Source organism: Rousettus aegyptiacus, unplaced genomic scaffold (assembly GCF_014176215.1).
Source record: "Rousettus aegyptiacus isolate mRouAeg1 unplaced genomic scaffold, mRouAeg1.p scaffold_m13_p_6, whole genome shotgun sequence".
Taxonomy (NCBI): domain Eukaryota; kingdom Metazoa; phylum Chordata; class Mammalia; order Chiroptera; family Pteropodidae; genus Rousettus; species Rousettus aegyptiacus.
Genome location: NW_023416309.1, coordinates 49,468,279 through 49,481,939, shown reverse-complemented (window position 1 = coordinate 49,481,939; position 13,661 = coordinate 49,468,279). Strand labels below are relative to the sequence as shown.

The following is a 13,661-nucleotide window of genomic DNA, read 5'->3' as shown; positions in this document are numbered from 1 at the left end:
GGCAGGTGTATTTGCAGGCCATACGTTTCACAGTGACTAATTCTTGGGGCTGGAATTCGGGTGACATTTTTTTTTTTTTAATGACTTCTTTTCTCTATAGCAGACCAAGTTGAAAGGCCATTTAGCCAGGGAAGGAAATTCCCTCCTACCTTAAATTGATTGTGGTTTTTGTTTCAGATGCTTGTGTTGGACAAAGTAAGACTTGCCTCACTAGTCAGATTCTTAGGAAAGCATTCAAGGGAAACATCAAGACATAGAGATGAGAAAAAATGATTCATGAGGTCATAGGTCCAACATCCGGTGGCCTCCTCACCAGACCCTTTGCACTCGGTTCATAATGCGCCACTCCAGTGCCCAGCTGTGGGTACATTTACTGCCCTCGCAGATCCAAATTTACCAAGTAGCCGCCATCTTCAAAAGCTGATGGTTCATCATATAAAACCTTTGGGGAAAATAATGCTCGAACCCAGACGTGTCAATGTGAGCGAGCATCCTGGTTAGTTTTAGAACTTAACTCAGCTTCAAGATGTTTTAGTAACTATCCTAGAATATTGAGCACAAGGGCAAAAAGGATCGACCCCTTCTTTCTCTCATTTCTAAAGCCGTCTCTGGTCTTAGCCCATTCTCGGAGCACCTCCAGATGACAATACTTGATCTGTTTCAGACGCGAAGAGCAGTACACAGTCGTAAGGTCATTATCATAATTTGTTTCCTATTCAGATGCCCCCAGTTTTTTTTACCTGGGCTGTGAAGTCTTTTTCAAAGCAATAATCAGACTAGATCCCAGCCCACAAGGCTCTCTCTGTTTAGCTAACTTCGTGGTTCCCTTGGAAAAACTGGAGTTTGCTTGTATTCTACTTGGCATCTCAGCGTAAAGAATGGACCGAATTTATTTTGGTGGCCAGACTCTAGAGTGTGGTCTCATTTATTCTTAATCTGCCATTAGTAATGTATGTAACCCAGTAGTGGCTTTAAGCATTAAAAATAAAAATAAAAATAAAAAATCTGCTTTTCTCAGAATAGTCGAGCGAATATAAGACAAACTAAAAAGGAATTTACCCACCAATATCAGGCTGGTTTTGGTTTCTATTTTGACATACAGCTTCAACTTGAGCATGTGTACGTAACCTTCAAGTTCAGTGACCAGCAGGCACACACTGGAACATCACCCATGGGTGCCAGATTCTGGGATCTTTGAGAAACCCTGGATGCTTTGGAAATGGGTTATCTTTATAAAGTCCTAGAACATGAGAGAGAGTGCTTATTGTCACTTTTATCATAAGAATATAAAATTCACAGTATATTTGGGGGTGCTCTCCAGAAACCACCCAAGTAGCCAGTGGCTCACACTGTCTCTACAGTGCTGCTTTTGGTCTTTTGAATAATCCTTTTTTTTTTTTAACTTCATCTTGTATGAAGTCTTTTGGGAGACAAAGAGAAGAATGCTAATGAGGCAGACTGCATGGAATGCTGTCTTTTCTCTTTATGGAAGGATTGCTCGAATTTGCAGATGGTGTTACTAAAATGATGAAAAAATAAATCAACACTCTTGATCACATCTTGATGGAACTCTCTGGATAAGCTTATGAAAACAGCTAGTGAAATCCTTCCACTCATTCCGGCCAAGAGGAGCTATTGTTTTTTCCTTCCTTAGGGAAGGTTTCTAGAGAATTCCAGAGCTCTTCTAAAGCCAGCCTTTACCGTTGGGGAGGTCAGGTCAGCCCACAGCTCATTCACCTTGGGAAGGCAGCAGTGAGGGGCATGACGCACCTCTGAGGGAAGACATTCCAGTTTACCCGAGTGGGGTACGTGCTGACATGGTAGGATCTAAAGGAGAGTCCGTTTTTGAATAAGGGAACAAGTCTTATGCTCTCTTGAGGGTGTGTCCACAGATCACACATCTCGAGCCAAGATTTCCCGGCCTTTCCCTGGGTGTCACATTAGTGCAGTTACCATAGCAAAATGAAAATGTTTTAAGAGTCTTTCGGCAATGGCACTGAGTTTTCCACAGTCTTGCTATTTAAGAACTCAATGGGGCGTTGGTAACAACAGATTTTTAAAAGAACATCTCTCAGTGGCTTCAGGGGCTCCTTACTCTTCATACGGAATGCCTGAGCCAAAATAAATGGAACAGAATCACGGGAACAGAATCACGGGGGTGGGGGCTTGGGACATAGGTAAATATGCTGTGACTTGAAGACCAGCTAATGTGCTTTTAAACCTGGGCCCAGCACGTGTGCGCGTACACACACACACACACACACACACACACACACACAACTTAAACGATGACTCTTGGTGTTTACTGTCAAATTACTTTTCTGAAAGGTTTTTTTTTTTTTTTTTTTGGATAGTGTTCTAAATTGAGGTTATTTCTTTGTTCATTCTTCCCTTTTTTCGTGTCTCACGGCAGCCACCAAACATTCAGCGTTCTTCATCCGATTTCTTTTATCCCAAAAGTCTGATTCGACGCACAGGACGGTCTCCGTCTCTCCAGGTTGGCGCTGTGTCCAGGCCGGGGCTTGGAGCCGCTGTCCCGGCCCCAGGCCTCTGTCGCTTTTCCCCCCTGTGCTGCTCTGTCCACTTAACCGCTCCAGCTCCTGCGGAGGCAGACGCTTTTTCTCACCCCACAGAGTGCCTCTCACATTCTGATTTTGGCTGTTTTCCTCCCTGATCGATGTTTTCATGTAGAGCGGTGGCTAAAGCAAGCACGTTAGAAGCCACCCTTTGGTCCTGTGTGTTCACATGTTTGTTCGTTGAACAGATATTTGCCATCGCTCAGCTGTAGTGTGGTCTGGAGGCTGTAGACGTAGACTAGTAGGGAAGAGAAGGCAGAGAAATAATTATGAAATGGTACAGAAACATATCACAGGTTATGGATCAAAAATCATCAGACGAGGGAAAGGATCTCAAGAGGCCACTTCCTGGAGGCTGGGTGAGATTTGAGCGTGTGGAGACGATGAGACAGGGGTCACCTGAAGAGAAGAGCAGAAGCACAGAGTTGAGGAAACGCTGCCTGGATAGGGAATGGTTTAGTTCAAGAAAGAAGCAGTGAAGTGGAAAAGGAAACAGGAGCCCTGGCAGCCCCTCTGCAAACGCCAGGAGATTTACATACACTCGCATTTGGCCCTTCTAAGAACTCCCATGAGAAGGCCGTCCTTATTCCCACTTAACAGATGGAGAGACTGAGACCTGTCATAGTTAAGTAACTTCCCCCACAGGTAGCGTGCCAGTTAAGTGGAAGAGCTGGGACTGGAACCCATGTCCTTGTGAGTCCATAACTCATGTTCTTTCCACTATTCCATAAGGAGGAAGCGGGGGGGGGGGGAACGTAGGAAGACGGAAAGAGGAGTGCCTTAAACTCCGGCTCCGTCTGATGGTGTTTAAGGAAGAGGGTGTCCTGCAGGAGCGGGGGGCGGACTCAGCCAGCCCTCCAGATGAGCATTGAGGCGGGAGACTGGGTTCTTGGCACATACTTACCCCTCTTCGGGGTCTCTGAGAATCAGTTGAAACCTTGGCCTGTTAAATTACAAGCGACTCTCCACAACCCCACCTGTGCCCACACGCAGCCCCTTTGGTAGCTCTGCTGATGGTTCAGGATCGCGCGCAGCGCCTCCGTCTGGCTTTGCGCCCACACCTGTTTTCTGCGCCAGCCAGAACTGCACTGACGCTCAGAAAAGTTGTAGTTTAAGCTGTGCCTTCCAATGATTTGAAAGATGTTTGAAAGTATAACGTTTTAGAGCAGAAAGAAATCTTTTAGATATCAAACCCCTACGTTTCTTCATCTGCAGAACAAAGGCGGCCCAGGACTACATAGGCCGTAAGCCTTGACTGCAGGTCCCGGGCCTGGGTGTGGTGTGTTGGCCCATGAGCTGAGTGACACAGCAACTCGCATTTGTCCTATGATTTCCACTGCATCTTAAAGCTTTAGCTCCAAAGGCAGAGTTTTCACATAAAGTGACTTCAGCAGAACAACCAAAACTGGTCCCTATTGTGTTGCTCAGAATTAGTACCTCTACTTGGCAAGAAGCTTCTTCTCCAATCGTTTTTGGGGTGTTCCCCCCAAAACAATATTTTATAATTCAAATAGTGTCCTATTTTATAGCCTAAGGCTATAACCAACTGATGCGTTTTCATGATTTGACGAAAAATACCGAGCAAGTATTTTGGTTTACTCCATATACTTAAGACTAAGACATAGTGGAGCATCTTGCGAAATGGTGAGTTAGAGGAGAGAGAGAGAGGAGAGAGGAGAAAAGAGAGAGAGATCTGTTCTTAATAACATCTCTCCTTCTATCCTGTTTTTCAAAAGGGACATCCGATCCCCATTATCCAGCCATAAATATCAATGAAGTCAACCGTAGCTTCGTTGCAGGGAGTTGTAAGCAGCTTGGGACCTAGCAAAGGAAATGGGACATTTGACACAGTCCCCTTCACCTACTGGCCCTCGAAGAACAGCCCACCAGAACTCTTAAGAAGTCTGAACACCCTAAAGCAATTCTCAAGTTACACAGACATTTTGATTTTTTCAAATACCGTGGCCTATATAGTAATTAATTCATTTTCCCAGAGAGTGTCAGACACATTTGGTTATTAGGTAAACTGACTGTGTTCTTTACAAGGCCATGCAGCACTCTACCCCCCCCGAAATCAGCCTGGGTTTTGTTGTGGAGGAAAGTCATTTTATTCTTTATGTTCTAAAATCGCTCCTTCTTTCCTCTTGCTGAATAACAGATCAAAGAAAATGATTAAAATAGAATTACCTAAGAAAAACGTATTCCAGTTCTGCTCACTTGGAAGAGTTTTATATGAACAGCAAATTGTGTCTATAGGTAAAACTCAGTACTGAGCATTTGTAATTCCTGTTGCCATTCATCATGGACGAAACACATGATATTCCCAGGACCAAGTTCGTAATAATCCGAGTGAATCACTTGCTTTCATTCTAAAAAGGCCACACCGCTGTGTCTTTGGAGACTAGAGCATGAAAGGGCTGCCATACAAAATGGGTGTGAGATTTATTTTTTTCTTTTAAAACTAACATTCGCCTCTTAAAACATATGCGCTCGCAAACCTGTAACATACCAAACAAATACGGTGTGTGTAGTTTTTAAAAGGAGCTAAGTAGGGCTTTATGTCTAGAAAGGAAATAATATGGTCGATTATTGTTCGTGGCACTACAACACGTACCACTTTATTCCCAGCTTTCACTTCGACTATTTTATTCTTTTTGGTCTTTACGATTCATGCTGGAAAGACATCCCAGCCTCTTGGCTGTGGTAGCGACTGATGGCATTTGTGAAACTCTCCTGAGAAGGGGTTGGGTGCCCGTGAGCCCCTCCTGCTTCCTCTCAAACAGAAAGTCTTTTTTCCAAAGGAGTTGATTTCACGCTTCCTTGACTTGGGAGTGAGCATTCAACGTACATAGATTTTAAAAGGATTCCTTCTTCTACAGCTCCTATCACCACCTTGCCTAGTGAACTTCAACAAAAACCCAAGGCAGGTACTGTCAACCTTAGCAGCACTTCGTATAAGGTGTCGCTCGCCTTATACCAGTAGTCGTCCTGTAGATGTTCGCAAGACCTTCGCAGTCTGGTTGCAAGTTGCCTGTAGTTTGTCTCCCTTCGTAGAGCATGGCTTTGGATAAATGCAAATTAGAGGTAGTGGTTGCATCCTGCTCCTGCTGAGTCGGTGGGGAGGTGGTGGTGGTAGAGCGCTTTCCAGCACTCACCTGGGAAGGGACCAGGTGTGCATGGTGGCCCATAATTGAGAGTAAATAGAAAAATGTCATTTCTCTGCTTACTCTCCAGGCAGAACTCTGGTAAGTTTTTTTTTTTGTTTTATTTTGTTTTTTAATGGTCAATATTTGAAGAATGATGAGAGCTGGAGTGGAAACATAAAAAGGTTTTTTCAATGTCATTTTCATTCTGTGACTGTGCCTTCTGAACAGCAGGATAGACGGACAAAGTCAAGGCATACGGGAAACAGGGTGAAATGTGGTTAGAGGGTTTTTGCTTTTAAGATTTCATACAGAAGATGAAAAGACATGCATTTTTAAATATCTCCTATAAGTGATTAAATGCCATTTTTTTCTTTTACCCATTGAAATGAACTACTCGTCTTCCGGCGAGACTTCTCTTTGCTGATTTTTTTTTCTTAGGCAAATAAAAACCTTTATTGAAATCAAAAGAGAGTATGTGAAGGTATACTGAGGAAAGAAATGTAGGTCGTATGGACCCCTTCTTCATGAGAGATGGAGTGAGGGCAGCCATATATACAACTAGAAGTGTCTTACTGAAGGCATCTTTCCTCCTGTTGCTGAAATAATGATTAAATCATTTGCCAAATCTTATTGGCAACATACGTGGAGAGATCACAGACTGTCTCTAGTCCTTTCTCTATCTATATGCCTCCTCCGCCCCTCCCCCGCTCCCACTTTTTTTAACCAAAGAACTGAATTATTCTCACTGTTCTTTCAAGTTGGTTTTTTCTTTAAGGATGAAGGAAAAGGTGCTTAAAGGAGAAGTAAATTGCACTTGCTTTTCACAGCTTAGTCACAGGTCCTTGTTTCCTGTCTCTACAGAAGTGGGCATACCTTTAAGAAGAAATATTTAAAATTTATCTTTATTTATAATATAGGCACGAGAATAATTTTGTTCATCATAGCTGTAGCTCTCACAGAAGATTCCAGAACCAAAGGCTGTCGACCCATTGTGTCACTGAATGCAGTTCGTAATTACTGGGTCACTGTTGTTAGCCCGGATATTCAAATGGGTCGAAATAGTAATTTAGGTTAAATAATTGTGCATGAGGATCATCCGTGGAAATATGGATCATCAGTGAAACGTTGTCACAGCTCAATGTGGTGACACTAGGATTAATGGAAAGAAGAAACCGTCATTGTGAGTCGAAAGAGGGAAAGCGAGTCAGTAAGTTGTCGCTTTTGAGGTTAAGATGAGTTTCACTTAGAGTGGATCCGAGCTGCTCTGTGGGAAGACAGCGCTGGGTCTTTTGAGGAGACCTTGACCCTTGAGACCCTCAGCGAGTTATGTATTAATTAAGGGGAAAAAAATACAGCTAGACGAATAAAAAGGGATTCTTTTAATAATAATCATATTCATTTAACAGTCAACATGTTTAGAATTTACATGTTTAGAATTGAAATATAAAATTCCAAGTATTTGAGATTAAATAGTTCGGTCTTAAAAATATTTTTATTATCTTTATAAGGGAGGAACCTCTCTAATCTCTGCTGGTTCAGGAAATGCACTTCAAGAGCCATTAGGGAATGTGACAAAAAGCAGGCGATCCATGTGCACTGTTTAAGCTTTGAGCACAGGTCAAGAGGCAGCAAAACCAGGAATTGTCCTGGCAGATGAGACAGGCCTGTCCGAGTCTTCACCGCACGGCATGGAAGGGCATTAATTACCGGAGCAGAGACCTAAGCAGGAAGTCAGTGTCTCGGGAGGATACAGAATCACTTCATAATGGAGTTCTCAGGAAGGGGAAGGACATTTGCCAACTCCAGGTGGGACTGCTGCCCCATCTACTGTGATAAATTACTTAACACATCCGAGTTCGATAGGAAGGCATCCAAGTGTGTGGCGAAGTCCAGTCTCTGTAGCTCATGTTTGAAAGGACTGTCATATCATAAGGGGCAGAAGGAGGCAGTGCTGTCGTTGAGTATTTGAGATGAGCTGCCTGATGTCAGATGTCTGGAAAATGCTGGGTACTTGCCCTGTGTCAAGCAGGGTGCTCACAGCTTTATCTATATTGTCCCATTTATCCCTATGAAACAGTAGTTGTTAGTACCCTCTCCTCCACTCTGTAAATGGAGAAGTCGAAGCCCAAGGAAGTCAAAAGAAAAAGGAGAGAGAGGAGAAAATGTAAAAATCATGTACTGACATACAACCAGTAGAGCCAGGATTTGAATAAATTATTTGACTCCAAAGCCAGCCTTTTAACCGCACTATATTATACAGAGTTGTGTTTTATCCCATTATTTCATTTTAGACAGGAAAACTGAGAAGGACTACTGTAAGAAAATAGGCAGGCAAGAATGTAACCCAACCCATAAACAAGATACCTGTGGAAGTAAGTTTTACAGTAAGGTTCGGAGGTCAGAGTGAAGCAGAAGCAAACAGTGGTGACTGCAGTGAAAGACAGACAGCTTCTGAGTCTCCAGGGGACGTCCTGAGCATTTCTCCAGTGACGCTAAGAGGTCTGAAGACGCCCATGGCGGGTTTGGTCAACACCGACTTGACTTTGAAAACGCTCTAATTCTAAAAACCTAAAATCTTTATTTTGCAATCAGAGAACCCAGGGCAGGGGTATACAAATTAGAGGTGATCCAAATCTGAAAACCTTTAAAAGACTCAAATGAGACTTGACAAACATTCCCATTGTTAGATAACTCTTAAAACCATTAGCCCAACATCATCAATCGTGTAAGTGAACCAGATAAACACTCTGAGAAAGCCTGCGTAACCCACAGGATATTCTGATCCAGCGAAGGAAGGAGGTAGAGGAAGACTGAGCTGAAAAAGGCTAGTGCAGCCAAGAGACTTCCCTCTCCGTGGAATTTTTCAGCCCTGGAAGACAGCATGCAAGGCCCCTTCCTGACATGCACTCACATCATTCTCCAGCTGTGAGCACACATAGTCCACGAGAGAACAAAACACTTCAGAGCCACCCCCAGGTGCATTGAGAGAAGAAAGGCCGAAAGCAACCCCCACCCTCGTTTGGCAAAATCAGGATGATTCATGTGGGAGAGACCCTAAAACTCATTGTGCACTTGGTCGTTCACACAGTGTCCTCACTGCTTGTTACTGAAAATAGGCCATTGTCATAGCAACAGCAGTAACTGAAGATGCCCGCCTGTCCCGCACCCTCTCCTACCCCACCCCAACACAGCTCATTCTTATATATGCAGGGCGTTCTCATAAAGCCAGTGGCAGTATTTTCGGTTTGCAGGCACTAGTTGATCTCAATATTTTTCTTTTCACCTTCTTTGTCCCATAGCTATGTTGCTGGGAAATGCATGGTCGCACTTACCTTACAATATGGGGGAAATTTTAGTGCAGGGATTGAGAGCTTGGACTCTGTCTCTAGGGTTCAGATCCTGACACCCGTCTACCTGTGTGGCTTAGAGCATTCATGCTTTTTCCTTATCTGTAAAGTAGAGACGGTAACAGCAGCTACCTTGTGGGGTTATTGAGAGGATTAAACAAGATCACGCCTGGGAACTCAGCACAGGGCCTGTCACATAGTAAGTGAGCAATTAACGTTAGTTAGCTGCTGTAAACGTTCTTCTGTTGTTACTTAAGAGGTTTCATTTTGATATTGGGTTTGGCAAATATTAGCTCCTGGCCACTTGAAGATGAGGATTAACCGATGGTTAATTATTATCCCACGGAGGTGGATATTGGCTCAATTTTATTAAGATGTGCCATCTTTTTTTATTTTTTTTTAAGAAGGGCTGAACTTTGGTTATGTCACGTCTATTTTGAATTAGATCAAGGAATTGGACTTTTTGATAGTGTTATTATGTGAATCCTTTCAATATACTCCGAATTGGGAATGTTCTCATACTGAGATGTGCCCATGATTGGAAAATCAGAACCTCAGAAGGAAAGTACTTGTGTGTGGCAGGTGTTGGCCGGAAGCCATGCGCCTGGCACAGCTCTGCTCATGCAATGCGGGTTCCCCAAGCCCCTTCACCCTGGTATCTCGCCAGCCGAGATGACTGGCCACAGCCCTGCAGTAAATGCTTCCTGTTAGAGCGAGTGTGGTCACTGCCTGCCTCTAACTGGCCCAGTTCATTGGCTTTCTTTGTTTCAGATGTGAATTAACTTAGGGAGGCAGCATCCTTGTTTTTGGAGGCTCTTTTGGCTCAGCTACATGCATATTCAAGGTGCTAAGTGTCAGCAGAAACAGTACCAACAAGGAAAAGGTTCTATTCCTAACTTAGAATAATCAAATATTCCCTCCAAGGAATAGATAGCTGCATGCTGGGGAACAATAGACTATAAGCCTCCGGTCTTGTTGGCAGAACTTTCCAGAACGTGCCAAGCAGAGATAGGGGGCAGTGAATCCGACTTTATGCATTTCCCTCCCACTCTCGAAGCTTATATTATGAAGTCTAGTTTCTTTTATCTTCCCCAGCGGCTGACCTCTCACCTCACCTCAGTGACTCTGTGTGTGGTTTGGCTCAAGTCATGTACTTAATATGAGTCAGGTATCCACAAACTTAGTATTTGTTTAAAATTCACAAATTCTAGCTCATTCTCTCCACAAATATTTATGTCTTCTTTGTACCTGTGTAGATCATTAGACACATACAGTGAAAAAAATAAACCGTAGAGATCATAACTAAAGTTAATGAGGGAGGTAAGAAATGATGGAAGGAAACCAATAAATATGGACATAAATTTTGTTTACAAAGGGAAAAATAAGAATGACACTATGAAAGAAAATAACGAGGTGAACCAATTCTGGATTGAAAGGTCAGAGAGGGCTTCTTGGAGGAGGTGATATTTAAGCCAAGACTGAAGGAGGGGGGAAAAAATCAACCAAGTAACGTGGATCAGAGCATTTCAGAGGGAGCATCAAGGATCAGAGCCCTGAAAAGGGGATAATGAACCGTGTTCTGTGGGTGATGGTGGCTCGTGGGTGATAGTGCTGGAGAAGAAGGCAAGGACGAAATCCTGAGGTCCTGGGAGTCGTGACTTTATTCTAAGTGGGCATGGAAACCACAGCAGGATGGAGACCATCCAAATTATATTCTTAAAAGACCTCTCTGGCCACTGTGCGCCAGGTAGATTCAACGAGGACAAGAATGAAGGCAGGAAACCCACAGAGGAGGGGATGTTGCAGTAGCCAAAGGAGCAGAGGTGGTGACCGGGGTCGCGGCAATGGAGACAGAGAGAAACGTGCCTGAAGGTAGAGCCAGAAGCTCCTGTAGGGAACATGGAAGAGGAGACAGAAAAGCCACAGATACATTTTTCAAGGCTGATTGTACAGCTAATTCCCATTTACCTTTCTCTCTAGGTTATATTTTCCCTTATTCGGAAAAGTTCCCCATCTTGGTTCTTTTCTCGGGCTCGGTTTTTAGGTAAAGCTTAGGGACGTAGGCCAGTCTTGATTCAGAAGCCACGGCCTGGAATCTTACAAATCACTGTTTATTTTACAGCCTACCAGGACTTCATCCGAAAGCATTTATTCTAGACCAGGCTCCAGCATCCCTGGTTCTCCAGGCCACACTATCTATGTGAGTATCTACTTCCCGAAGAGGCACTTCTGGGACAGGCGAAGTAGCAGATGATAATAGCGGAGTAGCTAATCCAGAACCAGAACAATTCAGAATGATTTCTATTTCTGTTATGAGATTCAGTTTTCATTTTTGTACATCAGCTTTCTCTCTATCATGTTTTCCTTGAGTAATTAAATTTATAGGTGACCATGACCATCGGTGGAGTGATTGAGTAAATGACCCATAAAATATAGTAATATGGCGCAGGGCTTTAAATCATTGCACCTAACGTGCGTATAGAATATATGGGGATTAATTATATGCTTTATTATGCTGATAGTAAGTGTTCTTAAATTCTGCCACAAAGGTATTTAAATATTTAGTTTATTAAACATGCAGTTTTTGTTTTTCAGCCATCTGGGAGGATTTTTTGACCATCTGTTTGAGCTTTTCCTTCTCTGTAATAAATTTAGGAAATTATCCTGAAGGTGTACAGGTTTCTCTACTTGATGAATTCCATGTAGACTTTTTCCTAAGCTTATGATGACTTATTTTTTAAATGTGATTAACATATGGTATAAATGGGCAACTGTCTAAAGAGTTCGGCTCCACCAAGCAAAGTGTTTTGGTTTAATAGTAGTTCCTCAAAGAAACGGCACTGCTGAGTAACTTTTCTTTCTGTTTAACTTCGCCAGGCAAAAGTGGACAATGAAATCCTGGATTACAAGGATTTAGCAGCCATTCCCAAGGTCAAGGCAATTTATGATATTGAACGTCCAGATCTTATTACCTATGAGCCTTTCTACGCTTCGGGCTATGACGACAAACAGGAGAGACAGAGCCTGGGAGAGGTAATAAACTCCTGGAAGCTGCGAGTTGTACAGCTTACTTCTCTTCCTTACCTGTGTAAGAACGACCGGTTAAAGTCCAAATAAGTCAGAGGGCCCTTTTGATTGCGCCCTATTTGCACAACTTCCAGACCAGGCACTTTGTGGTATTCAGAAACCTGGCCCACTGTCCCTTTCCTCAGGAGGTTACAGAGAGGTGGGGAGCGGAACAGCCACACAGAAAACAAGTGAAAGATGAATAAGCATTCTAGCAGTTTGCAGGACGGTGACGCTGGCATGCCGAGAGGTGTTTCCGTAAGAAACATCCAAACCCGTAGAGAATTTTTATAAGAGTTTTTATTTGAGCCTTAACTGATGACATATGCCAGGGAGCAAGATCTCCAACGCTCCAGAGGATAAGTTTTACAGCCGATTTTATGCATTTGGAATTTAGGAGGGAATGAATATAAGGAAGATTTCCAGAGGGTTGGAGAAACCAAGGTGGGGATTGGATTACAGGCTCACGCTTTAGAAGGAGGGCTCCGAAAGGGGGCGTTTCAGAGGTGTGTGAACCTAGATGCACAGAAACAATGGACGGGGCTTCAGACAAAGATAAGCCTTTTACTAAAGACGTTATGTGTCTGGGCATCACTATCCACCGTGACCTGCCCAGTTAGGGATTTGTGATTTATCACAGCACCCCTTTTTGTGCCCACAGAAGAAAGCCACAGTTGTCATTCTGTGAGCTGGGCAGAGAGAATAGGGAAGGAGGGGTTTGTGGGGTGGGGGGTTGGGGGATGGTCTTGGTCTTGGGGCAAGCTGAACTATGTGGGGATCATGAGGAGAGAACGTACACTCCCTAAATTTTGACAGCTGCAGTTTCTAGCAGAGTAAGATAGAGTGTGCAAAATTAGAAAAAAAAAAAAAAAAAAAAAACAGAGAATGGCATCACAGTATAGTACAGGAGTATGAGCCAGGGTTGTGGAATCAAGTTACCAGAGCTCAGCCTGGGGACGTCACATGCCGGCTGTGTGACTTTGGCCGTGTGACATCCATCCTGATCCTAGTTCCTTCATCTGTAAAACAGATAGGGTAATGACAGAATCTTCCTCATGGTGCGTCAGTGTGGATTAAATAAACTGTCAGTTAGAGGTTAATGTCTATGTAATATCTAGATAACTTATCATCTGTGAAAGTTAACCTGTATTAACTAAACCTATACAAGCAATGAGCAGAGAGCCAGACTCGTAAATATGCAGCAAATGACAGCTACTACTATCCTCGGTACCTGTCCCCTTGGGGCTTATTCGTGCGCCCCCCGCCGACCCATCCTGCTGCTGGACCAGCTGCCTCTCCGCCCCTGGGGTGTCCCCACCCCTGTCCCCCTTTCAAGGTCAAAAGTCCCTGTTGTCACCTCCTACCCCGGTCTCATGAGCTCCTGTTTTCCCTGGCCTATTCGCCACACTCTAAAAAGTTTTACCTTTTTATTTTTTTAAACCGGAGTCGTCCATAGACTGATCAGAGTCCACTCACGTAGATGTTACTCAAGTAATGGTCCAAAATCAGCATTCAGCCAAGGTTAA

General features: G+C 43.6%; 1 protein-coding gene across 28 annotated transcripts in view; it reads left to right on the top strand.

Moving 5' to 3' along the window:
- The window catches only part of ABLIM1 (actin binding LIM protein 1), a 288,773-nt gene that overhangs the window by 243,751 nt on the left and 31,361 nt on the right, over positions 1-13,661 (top strand). For 12 of the 28 annotated variants that reach the window (XM_016146396.2, XM_016146385.2, XM_016146382.2 and 9 more), the window contains 4 exons: positions 2,414-2,497; positions 5,456-5,503; positions 11,192-11,269; positions 11,947-12,102. In XM_016146396.2, the coding sequence (XP_016001882.2) occupies positions 2,414-2,497; positions 5,456-5,503; positions 11,192-11,269; positions 11,947-12,102 (366 nt within the window). The remainder of the gene's footprint in view (positions 1-2,413; positions 2,498-5,455; positions 5,504-11,191; positions 11,270-11,946; positions 12,103-13,661) is intronic. The other 16 variants (XM_036222117.1, XM_016146388.2, XM_016146401.2 and 13 more) reach the window with 2 other exon arrangements.